At 41.5% G+C, this 13,987-nt stretch overlaps 1 protein-coding gene across 1 annotated transcript; it reads left to right on the top strand.

Moving 5' to 3' along the window:
- The first annotated feature begins 2,562 nt into the window (after positions 1-2,562).
- On the top strand, positions 2,563-2,979 carry LOC145131987 (uncharacterized). The gene has a single exon (XM_079066628.1). The coding sequence runs from the start codon at positions 2,563-2,565 to the stop codon at positions 2,977-2,979; it is 417 nt and encodes a 138-aa protein (XP_078922754.1).
- The last annotated feature ends 11,008 nt before the right edge of the window (positions 2,980-13,987 follow it).

Below are 13,987 nucleotides of genomic sequence, written 5' to 3'. Positions count from 1 at the left end.
GAAAAGCAAGTGGGGCAAGCATGATATTGGGAAAAAGATGAAATCATATTTTATACAAGACTCGGTTTGGAGAAATATTGTTTACGCTCTTAAGTTGACGGGACCACTTGTTAACGTCCTTAGAATGGTCGTCAGGGAAACAAAGCTAGTTGTGGGCTATATTTATGAGGCGATGGATAGAGCCAAAGAGGCTAGTGCAAAATGTTTTCGCAATAAAAAAGAGGAGTACAAGAAAGTTTTTTAAGATCATTGATCAAATGTGGGAATGCCAACTTCATCAGCCTTTGCATGCAACTGGACATTACTTAAATCCGGAAACATTTTATGATAACCAAGAAAGCGCATATTGTGAAGAAGTTATGAAAGGATTATATGCATGCCGGTTAAAACTCCACCTTGTTGGAGGTCAAAAGAAATTTGTTACTTTTAAGTTTTTTGGTAACTTTTAATGATTATTCTGTTAGGGTTGTCTTAAAGCACAAGTATATGGCTATGCTAATTTCTTGTTGAGGTTAAACATATATGAATTAATGTTTTGTTTAACTTCAGCATTAGCAGTCTTTAGTTTTTCCATGTCTATTCCAAAAGTATGATTTTCTTGCTTGATCTTTTAAAAATGTTTAATTTCTATTAATTATATGTGTTGGGACACCTTAAAAGATATGGATATATTTTGGATCAAAGGAGCAACATGATGTTTAAATAGGCACAACCACCTACTTAAATGCTTGGGTTAAGATTATAAAGAAGATAACAGATCATCCATTCAACCACACGCACTCAGAAGTCACTGTATTTTAAAATCAGACACAATTTTAGCACTAAGTCATGTATTCCACTAACTAATATTTTTTGGATTACATAACTGAAGCATGGAGCTTAACGTTTTGTACTAAATGATTAACAATACACCAATTGCATCATTCGAGAGTATAGATTCTATTTCACATCAGTTAAATCGATTTGCATAAATGAAGATGATTTTTTTTTAATTTTCAGATGTGGATTCTTTCAACATGCGAACCAATTGACAAAGTTTTACACCAGGCATATGTCCAACCATGGCGGCACAATGGTTCTTTTAGGTAAAAATGATGTTTTAACCTTATTTTATTCAAATTTCTACGTATACTATATTTATACTATACATCTACTCAAAAGGAAAATTGTTGTTTTTGACTTTTAAAGCATCATATTTCGGTTTATTGGTTTATTATACCAACCTTGTATCATTTAGTTATGACAAAGAAATTTAATGCTTAATTTCAGCTTTTATTTATTCATCTAATATAGCATCATACTTTTATTTTATATTGGATATTGGTAAATGGAAGAAACGACAAGATATTTATAAATTATAATTTACATCAAACATTTATCAACAAATCCCATTTCAGAGAAAACCCAATAACGACTGTTGAACACAGATAAAAAAAAAGTTGTCGTGTGGTTCACCACAGGATCACCTCCTCATTCAAATTAAAAATTAGTGTTAAAATAACTGTTTAATAACCTAAAATATAATAAAAAAAATTGAATAACAAATCAAAACTTAATGAGAAGACTTGAATAGATATGACATGATAATATTGATTTTTTTATAATCATATTAGAAGAAATAAATCAGTATTAGAATAAATAACTGAAGATGCATATGATTTTCAACAACACATTGATTACATGCATTTATTGTATATGGTGTGAGAAATATTCTTAAGAAGGGGGAGGAAAGATAGAATGCTAAAATTGAAAGAGTTGTCTATTTTTAAGGACATGAACGTAGATACCATAGTATACAAAGATGCTATAGTTCAGAGGCATGTATTTATAGTAGTATATGACTTATCATTTGGGTATGGCCTTTATGTATATTTGTTATCATTACAAGCCAACTTTTATATCAGTTTTTCATGTTGTTCTACGATCATGATTATTGTTTTTGTTAGAGTATATATGTATTTGTAGCCTTTTGTAGCCCATTCATGTATAGATTAGCCTAGGTCCATTCTATATTCGTTTACATTATATATATATATATATATATATATATATATATATATATATATATATATATATATATATATATATATATATATATATATATATATATATATATATATATATATATATATTATAATCAATTGAGAATCAAGGGAGTTATTTGATTCAATATGGTATCAGAGAGAATTTGAATTACCTTCCTTATTCCATCCTCTATTTTTCTCTATTTCCTCTATTCTTCCATCTTCTTCCCCACAGCTCTTCATCAGTCGTACCCTAAATTTCTCTTATTCTTTTCTGCCTTGCTTCCATCTTCACAACCATATCTGGACCAACACCTCCCATCTATAAAGCTTTCGATGTTACAAACATTAAAGCACACATTCCTATAATTCTCGATCTTGACCTACATAACTATGATACTTGGTGGGATTTTTTCACTACCCACTGTGAGGCTTACGATGCACATGATCACACGATACAACCTTCGATGCTCCAGCAACCCCGTCCACTGACCCTTAATGGAAAAAGGTTGATGCGACTCGTCAACTTTGGCTCAATATGGAGAAACTTTTCCGAGACAACAAAGACTCCCGCATTATGCAACTTGATAGTGAAATTCGAACCATATCTATGGGGGATCTCTCTGTTCAAGATTATTGCACCAAGCTCCAAAACATTGCCGACCTTCTTGAAAATATCGATGCTTCATCAAAAATCTCCGACAAACATCTTGTTATATACACAATCAATGGGATTTCTCCTTGTTTTGAAAATGTTGCTACATTGCTCCGACATTGCCATCCGTTTCCAACATTTTCAGAAACACGGTCAATTCTTAATTTGGAAGAATCCTGCTTCAATCAACCCCATGTTCCTCCTGTTGCGGCTCATTCCGATAATTCGTCCTCCCATACTATTCTTCACACTGCCTCAGGAAGCAATAATCACCGGACCGAACTTTGGAGTGACCGCTGACAACATCCCTTCACAACGGCTAGCAACATCATCAACAACAACCGACACATCCTTCTTCTTTTTTCCCAGCGCAATCAACAACTCGACCATACAACTGGGTCTTTATTCCTCCACCAGCCCATTCTCAATGGTCATATAGGCCCACTAAATTTTCTTGACCCAATAGAAATCAACGACAACAACAGGGCCTTATAGGCCCAACTCCATAACCATCACAAGTTCATTCCATAACAACTGTTTTCGTGTCTTTTATGGGACAAAATCAGAACTCACAAACCTCAACAAATATCCCTCCTCCTTCGGAATGGTTTGGGATGCAACAACCAACATCTTTCCCACATATATTTTCCTCCATGTCACTTCAGGAACCGACCACAAATTAATGGATTATGGATACGGGAGCAACCGATCATGTGCATGCAAATGAAGGTATACTTCACACTCTTAGTCATAATTGTAATTCTCATTCGGTTTTAGTCGGTAATAGGTCCCCAATCTCTGTAACAAAGATCAGACACTCACTTTTCCTATTAAAAAATTCTTACCGACCCCTTCATCTTCACAATATCCTTATTACACCCACTATAATAAAAAAATTATTTCCATTCGTTAATTAACTCGTCAAAACAATTGCTCTATTGAATTTGACGAATTTGGTTTTAATGTCAAGGATTTCAGGATCAAGCAACCTTTAATCCGATGTGATAGTGATGGCCCACTCTAACTGGTTCTTCTTTCAACACCTCAGGTTCACTTTTCCGCAAGCCGCTCTCTTTGGCACCAATGCCTTGGCCACCCCAACAATAAAACTTTGCAATCTTTAATTTCCAATAATTCCATTTCGTGTAATAAGCCCAAATTTGATGGTATTTTTCATTCATGTCAACTTGGAAAACATGTTAAACTTCTGTTTCATTTATCTACGCATAATGTTTCCAATATTTTTGATATTGTACATTATGACGTATGGACCTCGCCCATGTCAAGTACGATAGTATGTTATATTCCTTGACCACTATTCTCATTATCTTTGGGTATTTCCTCTAAAACAAAAATCTGAGGTATTTACAAAATTCCTGTTTTTCTCCAATTACATCAAAAACCAATTTGGTAAAACCATAAAAGCTCTCCAGTGTGACAATGGGGGTGAATACATCAATCGACAATTTCATAACCATTTTTGCAACTAATGGCATTCAATTTCGATTCTCATGCCCCCGTACATCCCAACAAAATGGAAAATTCGAATGAATGTTACAAACAATAAACAACTCAATATGTTGCCTTCTCTTTCAATCCCACATGTCTCCCACATATTGGGTGGAAGCCCTTCACATGGCTATACACTTACTCAACATAATCCTATCCACCATAATTCAAAATAACACACCTCATTTTCGCTTATTCCAAACGCATCCTACCTATACCCAACTTCATGTTTTTGGCTCCCTATGTTTCCCAACCTCACAACTCCCCATAAACTTGCCCCACGTACCTCCCCATGCATTTTATTGGGCTATCCAACTAATCATCATGGTTACCGATGTCTTGATCTATCATCACGCAAAATTATCATCTCCGGAGATGTTGTCTTTAACGAAACCACCTTCCCATTTAAACATGTCACACCAAATGAAGCTCCCTCATATGATTTTCTTGATGAAACATCTATACCATCACCTATATCCACCACTCCATCCCAATTCTCTACTCAGACAAATCCAACCGCTCCTAACCCCCATACTTCACCCCTATCATCGGACTCACCATCTTCCTTAGACCAAACCACTCGGTCCCCATCTCATGAACCCTCAGCTCCTCCATTCTCTCCACCTATATCTTCTCACTAGACTCAATCTGGAAACTCCATTCCACCTCTTGTTCATCACATGACAACCCGTGCAAAGCACAATATTGTTAAACCTATTCAACATCTCAACCTTCATATTGCCTCTATTTCTCCCACTCCTAGGTCACATTTGCAGGTGATACAAGGCCCTAATTGGAAAAAGGCCATGAATGATAAATTTAATGCTCTTATGACTAAGGATACATGGCATCTTTTACCACGGCCTTCAGGGGTCAATATTATCATGTTGATGTGGTTATTTCATCACAAATTTCAAGTAGATGGTAATCTTTCTCGCTACAAAGCAAGACATGTATCCAATGGACGCAATCAGCAACCAGTAGTTTAGTGTGATGAGACTTTTAGCCCGGTTGTCAGACCGACAACGATCGGTACCGTTCTCAGCCTTGTAGTCTCTCGTAAATGACATAGTCACCAACTTAATGTGAAGAATGCCTTCCTTCACGGACACCTATAGGAAACAGTATACATGCACCAGCCTCCATGGTTTTGCAACCCACAGTTTCCTGATCATGTCTGCCTGCTACAGAAGTCTCTTTATGGCGTGAAACAGGCACATAGGGCCTGGTACCACCATTTTACTCAGCATGCCACTAGTATCGACTTTCAACAAAGCTATACATATCCTTTTCTCTTTTTTATGCATACAACGACAACTACAACATACCTCCTTCTATACGTGGATGATATCATCTTGACGGCATCCACCACTTCTCTACTACATCTTATCATCACTTAGTTCAGCCACGAGTTCTCCATGACTGATATTGGCTTCTTAAATACTTTCTTGGAGTTTCAGCTATTCAATCTGACAAAGGCTTGTTCCTCTCTCAACAAAAATATGCCACATATATCTTAGAACGTGCTAATATGTTAACATGCGATCCATGCCGTACTCCTACTGAACCAATCCATAAACTGTAGTCCATCGGCCCCACATTCTTCGATCCTACATTATACCGCAGTCTTGTTGGTGCTCTTCAGTACCTGACATTCACTAGACATGACATTGCGTTTGATGTGCAGTAGATATGTCTATACATGAATGACCCCAAAGAGTAGCACATTCACGCTCTTAAGCGTATTTTACGCTACATTTGTGGTACTATTGATCATGGCCTCCAGATTCACGTGTCACCCTATACAAACTTAGTTTCATATTCAGACGTATATTAGGGGGATAACCATCTACTCGCAGATCTACATCAGGGTACTGTGTATTTTTAGGAGACAATCTTATTTTTTGGTCCTCCAAATGCCAAGGGGTTGTTTCTCACTTTAGTGCAGAGGCCGAATATCGAGGGGTAGCAAACGCAGTTGCGAAAACCAGTTAGATTAGGAATCTTCTTTGTAAATTGAGTTGCACAAAGAACAAAGCAATAATTGTATATTACGACAACATCAATGTCGTGTACATGTCTGTAAATCCAGTCAGTCATCAACGAGCCAAACACATAGAGATCAAAATTCATTTTGTTTGCGACCAAGTTGCTCGAGGTCAGGTTCATGTTCTTCACGTTCCTTCTTCTGCCTAGTATGCCGACATCTTCACTAAAGGGCTCCATACGTCTCTCTTCACAGATTTTTGCTCCATTTTAAACGTTCATGTGCCCAATGCTGTTCAAACTACAGGGGGATGTTAGAGTATGTATGTATTTGTAGCCTATTCATGTATAGATTAGTCTAGGCCCACGTTTACATTGTATATATATTTTTTATATTGTAATTGTTAACGTATCTCTCTAGGAATAAATTAAAGATAACAAAATTGCTATCTTTAGAGGACCTAGCTAATGGTCATTAATCAGCCTAGTGTTGGACCCTCACCCTCGCCCTCATGGTCTCGCACTAGGACTCTGGTGTTGGGCTCTCTCACGCCCTGATCCAACTCCAGATGACAATCTCCAGTCTATAACAAGCCAAAACATAACTGGCCACTCCCCAAGACGACAAGTGTAATGCTCAGAGCATTACACTTGATTCCCTCTACACCAGTAGCAAAGAAGATTGCTACTAGTGGTGCACGATCAACTAATGGGACTCCTCCACGTCCTGTTAGCCCAGATCAGACAAAGGAAACTGTTGGGATCATGCTCAACAGAGGACATGTATAAGAGGAATCATTCCCCCTCAGAAGAGGGGATTGCTTCCTTACAGAAAAAACCTTAATCTCTACATTCTCACATACACACTCAGACTAGCTAGACCGTCAGAGCTCCGTCCCATGACCACCTCTCGGACATCGATTGACACATCTCCTTCATTGTTGTTATTACAGGGATTAACTCATACGGAACCACAACGAGATGACGTTAAGCTTGAAACATATATCGCAACATTTGGCGTCATCCGAGCGTGTACTCAAAGTTACACAACCTTGATATGACAATAGAAGTAGACAATGACGGGGAAAGGACCTGTGGCACCCGGCAGAGGAGTGATAAGTCCACTCAGATCTATGTCATTGATCGAAGACACACAAACATTTTCACCAGAAGGATGCGTCTCCACCCAAACGCCAAACACACAAGCACCATCAGGCCCATCAGAGGACACCACAATGACGTCAACAACCAACTTAGGGTGACCACCGCCCGTCACCACAGAGCATCTAGTCACAACCACAACGCCAAAGATAACGATGACTCAACAGTTACAACCACCGAATTCTCAGCCACAATCGTTGTTGCAATAAACAGGGACGAACACTTGGTTCCCAGGTACCATATTTTCCTCTGTGCAACACCCAATGTCGAACTATCAATTCTCTTCCATAGCGGGCATGTTACACATTTTTCTCTTCGCACAACAACGGCCAATGTTCAATCCCTACATCCAATAGTTGTAGCGATCCATACCCCAAGTGTCACCGTTGCAAGGGTCTAAACCTCACACGATATCGATGCAAGAGTCTAATCCTTACTTATTATCAGCACAATAGTTCAATCCCTACACACAACAATCATAGGGGCCAAATCCATATATGCCCCAACAGCCAGGATTGAGCTCACAGCTACAACAAAACACACAAATGAGCTCGCAAAAACAACCATACATATCTTCGGCAGCTATGTACAATCATGCGTACGGAAACCCGTACTACACTAAAAAATTCATGATGTACGGTGGATTTCCATACCCATACATGGAGAACCCAGTGAGGAGTACCAACTTCTCTTTCTGCAAGGAACTTTTACAATACGAGATCCCACACTCGGGAATGATACCGAACATCCCAAAATACAATGGCACCACCAATCCAGATGAACATATCGACACTTACAAATGGATGATGACGTCATTGAGAATGGATAAATGGTTCACTTGCACATATTTCCCTGTCATACTATTGGGAAATGCAGGAAAATGGTTTAAGGCACTACGACTCGGCAACATCTCAATCTTTGAGCAATTACGGTATCTTTTCCTCAATAAATTCATGCAGTTAAGGAAGGATAAATGAGACATGAAATCAATCATGGAAATCAATCAAAAGGAGGGAGAGTCAATAAGAGAGTATTACAATATATTTACTCTAGCAACGCTAAACGTCCCGGACCACAAGAAATTCCTTGTCACCGGCGCCTTCGCCTAAGGTTTACTTCTCGGCCCTCTATCAAAGAGGATGCAAGGAACAGTATCCCAATCAAAGGATAAACTCAAATACAAAGTTGATAAATACCTCAGGCAAGTCAAAGGTGAATAGAGAAAAGAAGCCAATCTAAATGATGTTTCCAGTGCGTACATAAAACAAGAAGAAGCCGTATCTCGCCCTAATACTGGCCATCGAGAGCGCTAGGACGGGGGCCATGACAAGAACAACATACATCTGCGACATTTATCCTGGAGATATCGTCCATTCAGAAAAGAAGAACACCAGAATCATCGAACCGTGTACAAGCCATCGAGAAAACGCTACCAAAGGTGGAAAAAAGAAAAGGGCAAGTACTATGAGTATCACAAAAGTAAAAATCACGACAACGGCGAATGAACAGTGTTGAAGAAAGAGATTGAAGTATAAACAGAAAACTCTCTGATATTGCAAAGGACTTGAGATCCAAGTTCGTTGCCGACCAGAAGAATGCTCGAGCTTAAAAAGACGTTAGCAAGAACCAAGACAAAAAGGGCTACATCTTCACCATCACCACACCCTGCAAGAGAAGTGAGCCTCACGAAACATAGGACGACATTAAGGTATTATCCAGAAATATACTCAACATCACATTCTCGACAGAAGATCCAAGGCCACCCAATTGGGACCCAAAAGATCCACTCCTAGTTACTGCCGACATACACCAAATGAAAGTTCGTCGTGTATACATAGACAACGGTAGTAACATCGATATACTCTATGAACATTGCTTGAGACAACTACCTACCTTCTGGAAGAATCTCTGGCAGGCGGTCGGCTCGTAAGGTTCACCGGGCTTAGCCTATGTCAATTGGGCACCATACATCTCCCGCTTACACTAGTCATTCACGATGGAAAATACAAGATCACATGAACGATTGAATTCATAATAGTACATTTCCCAGTGTAACGACCCAATTTTTTTTTAAATAAAATTTTCATTTTTGAATAGTCAAATACATTTCCATGATTTAAGAAATTCAATCATAATTGTTTTCAAAACGTATGTCAAATACAACTTTTATTCCAAACATCATAGTGTCCATAAAAAAACGCCTAGGCGAGTGTGCACGCTGCGTCATCACGCCTTGCTTTTGCCCTTGGGATTTGAAGTACTTGAAACAAATCCACAACCTATAAGCTAAATGCTTAGTGAGTTTCCCAGAGCATACCACACACAATACACATATCACATATCCTGTTAGCTATAAAAGCTACATCTAACACATAAGCCATGCATACATAAACCTATAAGGATGTCGTGGGCTCCCCCATGGTCTTACACCTTCTTGCCATGGGCTACACCACATGGTCTTTACCTAGGAATGCCATGGGCTACCCCACATGGTCTTACATCCAATGTCATGGGCTACCCCACATGATCTTTACCTAGGAATGCAATGGGCTACCCCACATGGTCTTACATCCAATGCCATGGGCTACCCCACATGGTCTTTACCTAGGAATACCATGGGCTACCCCACATGGTCTTACATCCAATGCCACGGGCTCCCCCCGGGGTCTTCCATGTAATAACACACAATCACATAGCATATCAAATCACTGAAATGACTAACACATAAACATAATCACATAATGGGCCGACCTTGGTGCCTTAGACCCATGGGTATGGTGAGAAGACTCACCTCTGTCCGAAGAATCCGAAACTGCTCTCCTAACTGTCTGTAACCTCTCGTGCTGAATAATAATATTAACCCATGTTAGGACATCACATAATCAAAGGGGACCCAAACCCCAAGTCCTTCCATGAAGGCCCAAATATCCTTTCTTTGTTAATGGTCCCAAAGTCCATGACCAATAATAATTAATGGGCCTCTCGGCCCAATAAGACCCTACCATAACACCAATGGCCCAATACAGATAAAATAGCCCACTATCTACAGAATGCAACCAAGTCCAATAACCAAATGAGGCCCAACAGATCAAAAGTCCAAAACAGATCCAAGCCCATCTGATGCGTACGCTTAACGTACTACCCTGGTACGCGCAGCGTACTGGGGCTCTGGGACTTACGCGCAACGTACACTGGATTACGCCCAGCGTACTAACAGATTAAGCAGTTTTTCCATTAAGTGCTTAATACTCGATTCTTTTACGTCCAAAAGTCATATCTACGCTTATTAGAACGACCTAGGGCATAAAGTTGGCAACTTTATGCTTTTGCATGTCTCAAATGCTCCCAACACCCCCATTAAGACCTTTCTAAGGTTCTTAACCCATGTGTGAGGTCAAAACACCCACCAAGACTCCATTGTTTTGATACAAAAGGACCAAGGGACCTCAGATCTGTCCTTTCCATCCTATGGAGTTGCTTAACTCACAAGAGGATGTCCAAAATCAACCAGAAGGACAAAACTAGAAAACCCTAGCTAGATCTAGTGATTAAGATGGAAAGGTCCAAGATTTATAACTCTCGAAGCTCCTCAAGGTCGACTATATGCAGATTCTTGAAGCCAAATGAGACTCCAAGCTTCCTTGACAACTTATCCTTCTTGAATGAACTCTAAAATGGCCACAAAAACCTACTCCTTAAGCTCAAAACCTTCTCACACAATATCTCAGTTGAAGGTGGTCGAAATGAGGCTAAAGAGACTGATAGGGTTTGGTCCAAGAGGCTAAAAGGTGCTTAAATAGCGGTCAAGTCCGAGATTTAGGGTTTTGGCCCTCTGTTGCGTACGCCCCGCGTATGTAAGGCTCCGTCGCGATCCTTCTCCCATAGTATGCTAAGCATACCCTTAGGTACGCCGAGCGTATGAGAGGGACCATTTTTTCCAATTAATTAATTTTCAAGGGTTTCAAGGTGTACCTAATTTGGACCAAAATGTCGTCCAACGAAACGATTACGGACTCATGCACCTCGATATAGTTCAGGCCCTCATGCACCTGAATGTCGTCCAACGAAACGACTGCGGACTCGTCAGTGACACACTTCCGAAGCTGAGACACGTGGAAGGTGTTGTGAATTTGGCTAAGCTCCTCTGGCAGATCCAAGTGATATGCCACCTTGCCCACCCGGGCCGTGATCCTGAACGGGCCTATATACCGAGGCCTCAGCTTTCCCCTCTTCCGAAACCTGATAATCCCTTTCCAGGGCGACACCTTCAGCAACACGAAATCCCCCACCGAAAACTCAAGATTTGATCGCCATCGGTCAGCATAACTTTTCTAACGGCTCTGCGCGACCCGCAACCGGTCGCGCACCTGTTGAATCAGTCTGGTAGTCTTGAGCACTACTTCAGTGCTCCCCATGACCCGGTGTCCAATCTTGTCCCAACATACCGGGGTTCTACACCTCCGACGATATAACATCTCGAATGGAGCTCGGTCGATACTGGCATGATAACTGTTATTGTATGAAAACTCTGCCAGTGGGAGGTACGTGTTCCAACTACCTCCAAAATCCAACACGCATGCTCGGAGCATGTCCTCCAGTGTCTCGATCGTTCTCTCTCTCTGGCCATCACTTTGGGGTGATACGCCGTACTAAAATGCAGTTGAGTACCCAGTTCCTCATGGAACTTCTTCCAAAACATAGATGTAAACCGGACATCCCTGTCAGAGACTACCGACACTGGCACCCCGTGTCTAGCCACCACCTCTAGTACATAAATATCCACCAACTTCTCCGCGGTTATACTCTCGGAAATCGGAATGAAATTGGCACTCTTCGTCAGTCTGTCTACGATCACCTATATGGCGTCCACGCCTCTCGTCGTCCTAGGTAACTTCGTGATGAAGTCCATAGTGATCTCTTCTCATTTCCACATAGGAATGGGTAGCGGCTGAACCTTGCCATGAGGTCGCTGATGCTCGGCCTTGACCTTCCTGCAGGTCAAGCACCGCTCCACAAACCAGGCGATTTCCCGCTTCATGCAGGGCCACCAATAACTCAGTCTCAAGTCTCGATACATTTTTGTAGCCCCTGGATGAATAGAGAACTTGGACTTGTGTGCCTCCTCTAATATCCTCTGCCTCACTCCTCCAGTCATCGGTACCCACACTCGGCCACACTGCGTCAAAAGACCACAGCTATCCTTAACAAACAAAGGATACTGCCCCGGATCCGCTCTATCTTCCAATTCTCCTTCTTCATCCCCCTCGACCTGAGCCTCTTTGATCATATCCAACAAAGGAGAAATCACCGTCATCCTCATACAAATGTTCCCAATCGGGGACCTCGCCGTCTTGCGGCTCAATGCACCAGCCACCACGTTGGCCTTCCCTGGGTGGTATAGGATCTCACAATCATAATCCTTCAGCACATCCAGCTCCTCTATCGCATATTGAGGTTCTGCTGATCCATCAAATACTTCAGACTCTTGTGATCGGTATAGATGGTGCACCTCACTCCATATAAGTAATGCCTCCAAATCTTGAGGTCGAACACCACCGCCCCCAGTTCCAGGTCGTGAGTGGGGTAATTCTCCTCACGAGGCTTCAACTGCCTCAAGGCGTAAGCTATCACGTGCCCCCTCTGCATCAATACCGCACCCAACCCTGAAGTTGATGTGTCATAGTACACCACCAAATCATCCAACCCCTCAGGTAGTACTTGGATCGGGGCCTCGCATAACCTCCGTCTCAAGGTCTCAAAAGTCGTATGCTGATATGTGCCCCACCGGAAGGTCATATTCTTCTTGGTCAAGCGGGTCAATGGCACAACAATCTTGGAGAAATCCTGGATAAATCTCCGATAATAGCCTGCTAAACCCAAGAAGCTACGAATCTCTGATGCGTTCTTCGGTACTTCCCATCGCATCACAGCCTCAACCTTGGCTGTATCAACCGAAATGCCCTCCTGATTGATGATATGACCCAAAAACTGCCCCTCCCGCAGCCAGAAATCACACTTGGAGAACTTTGCATAAAGCTTATCCGCCCTCAGGGTCTCCAGTACCTCCCTCAAATGTTGCTCCCTAGTCTTAGAATAGACCAGGATATCATCAATAAAAACGATTACCGACCGATCCAGCATCGGTCAACACACCCGGTTCATGAGATCCATGAACGCTGCTGGGGCATTGGTGAGCCCAAAAGGCATCACCACAAACGCATAATGCCCATACCGAGTCCTGAAAGCCGACTTCGATATATCCTCATCCCAAATCCTCATCTGATGGTATCCTGACCATAGATCAATCTTGGAAAACCAAGACGCACCCTGCAGTTGATCGAACAAATCATCAATCCTTGGCAACGGATAACGGTTCTTCACCGTTAGTTAGTTCAGCTCCCTATAATCGATGCACATCCTGTGCGATCCATCCTTCTTTTTCACAAAAAGGATTGGTGCTCCTCACGGGGAACTGCTCGGACGTATGAACCCTCGGTCTAGCAACTCCTAAAGCTGCGTAGATAACTCCTGCATCTCAGGTGGTGCCAACTGATATGGCGCCTTTGCTATCGGAGCAGCACCAGGCACCAAGTCAATGCGAAACTCCACCTGCCTCTCCGGAGGCACTCTCGGTAACTCTTCGGGGAAAACA

Source organism: Lactuca virosa, chromosome 8 (assembly GCF_052849685.1).
Source record: "Lactuca virosa cultivar CGN04683 chromosome 8, Lactuca_virosa_CGN04683_v6, whole genome shotgun sequence".
Taxonomy (NCBI): domain Eukaryota; kingdom Viridiplantae; phylum Streptophyta; class Magnoliopsida; order Asterales; family Asteraceae; genus Lactuca; species Lactuca virosa.
The sequence above is the reverse complement of the archived record's forward strand: the minus strand, read 5'-3'. Positions and strand labels throughout refer to the sequence as shown.

What these genes read in the sequence shown, in the direction of transcription:
- LOC145131987 (XM_079066628.1), top strand. Translation starts at nt 2,563, where the DNA reads ATGGAGAAACTTTTCCGAGACAACAAAGACTCCCGCATTATGCAACTT.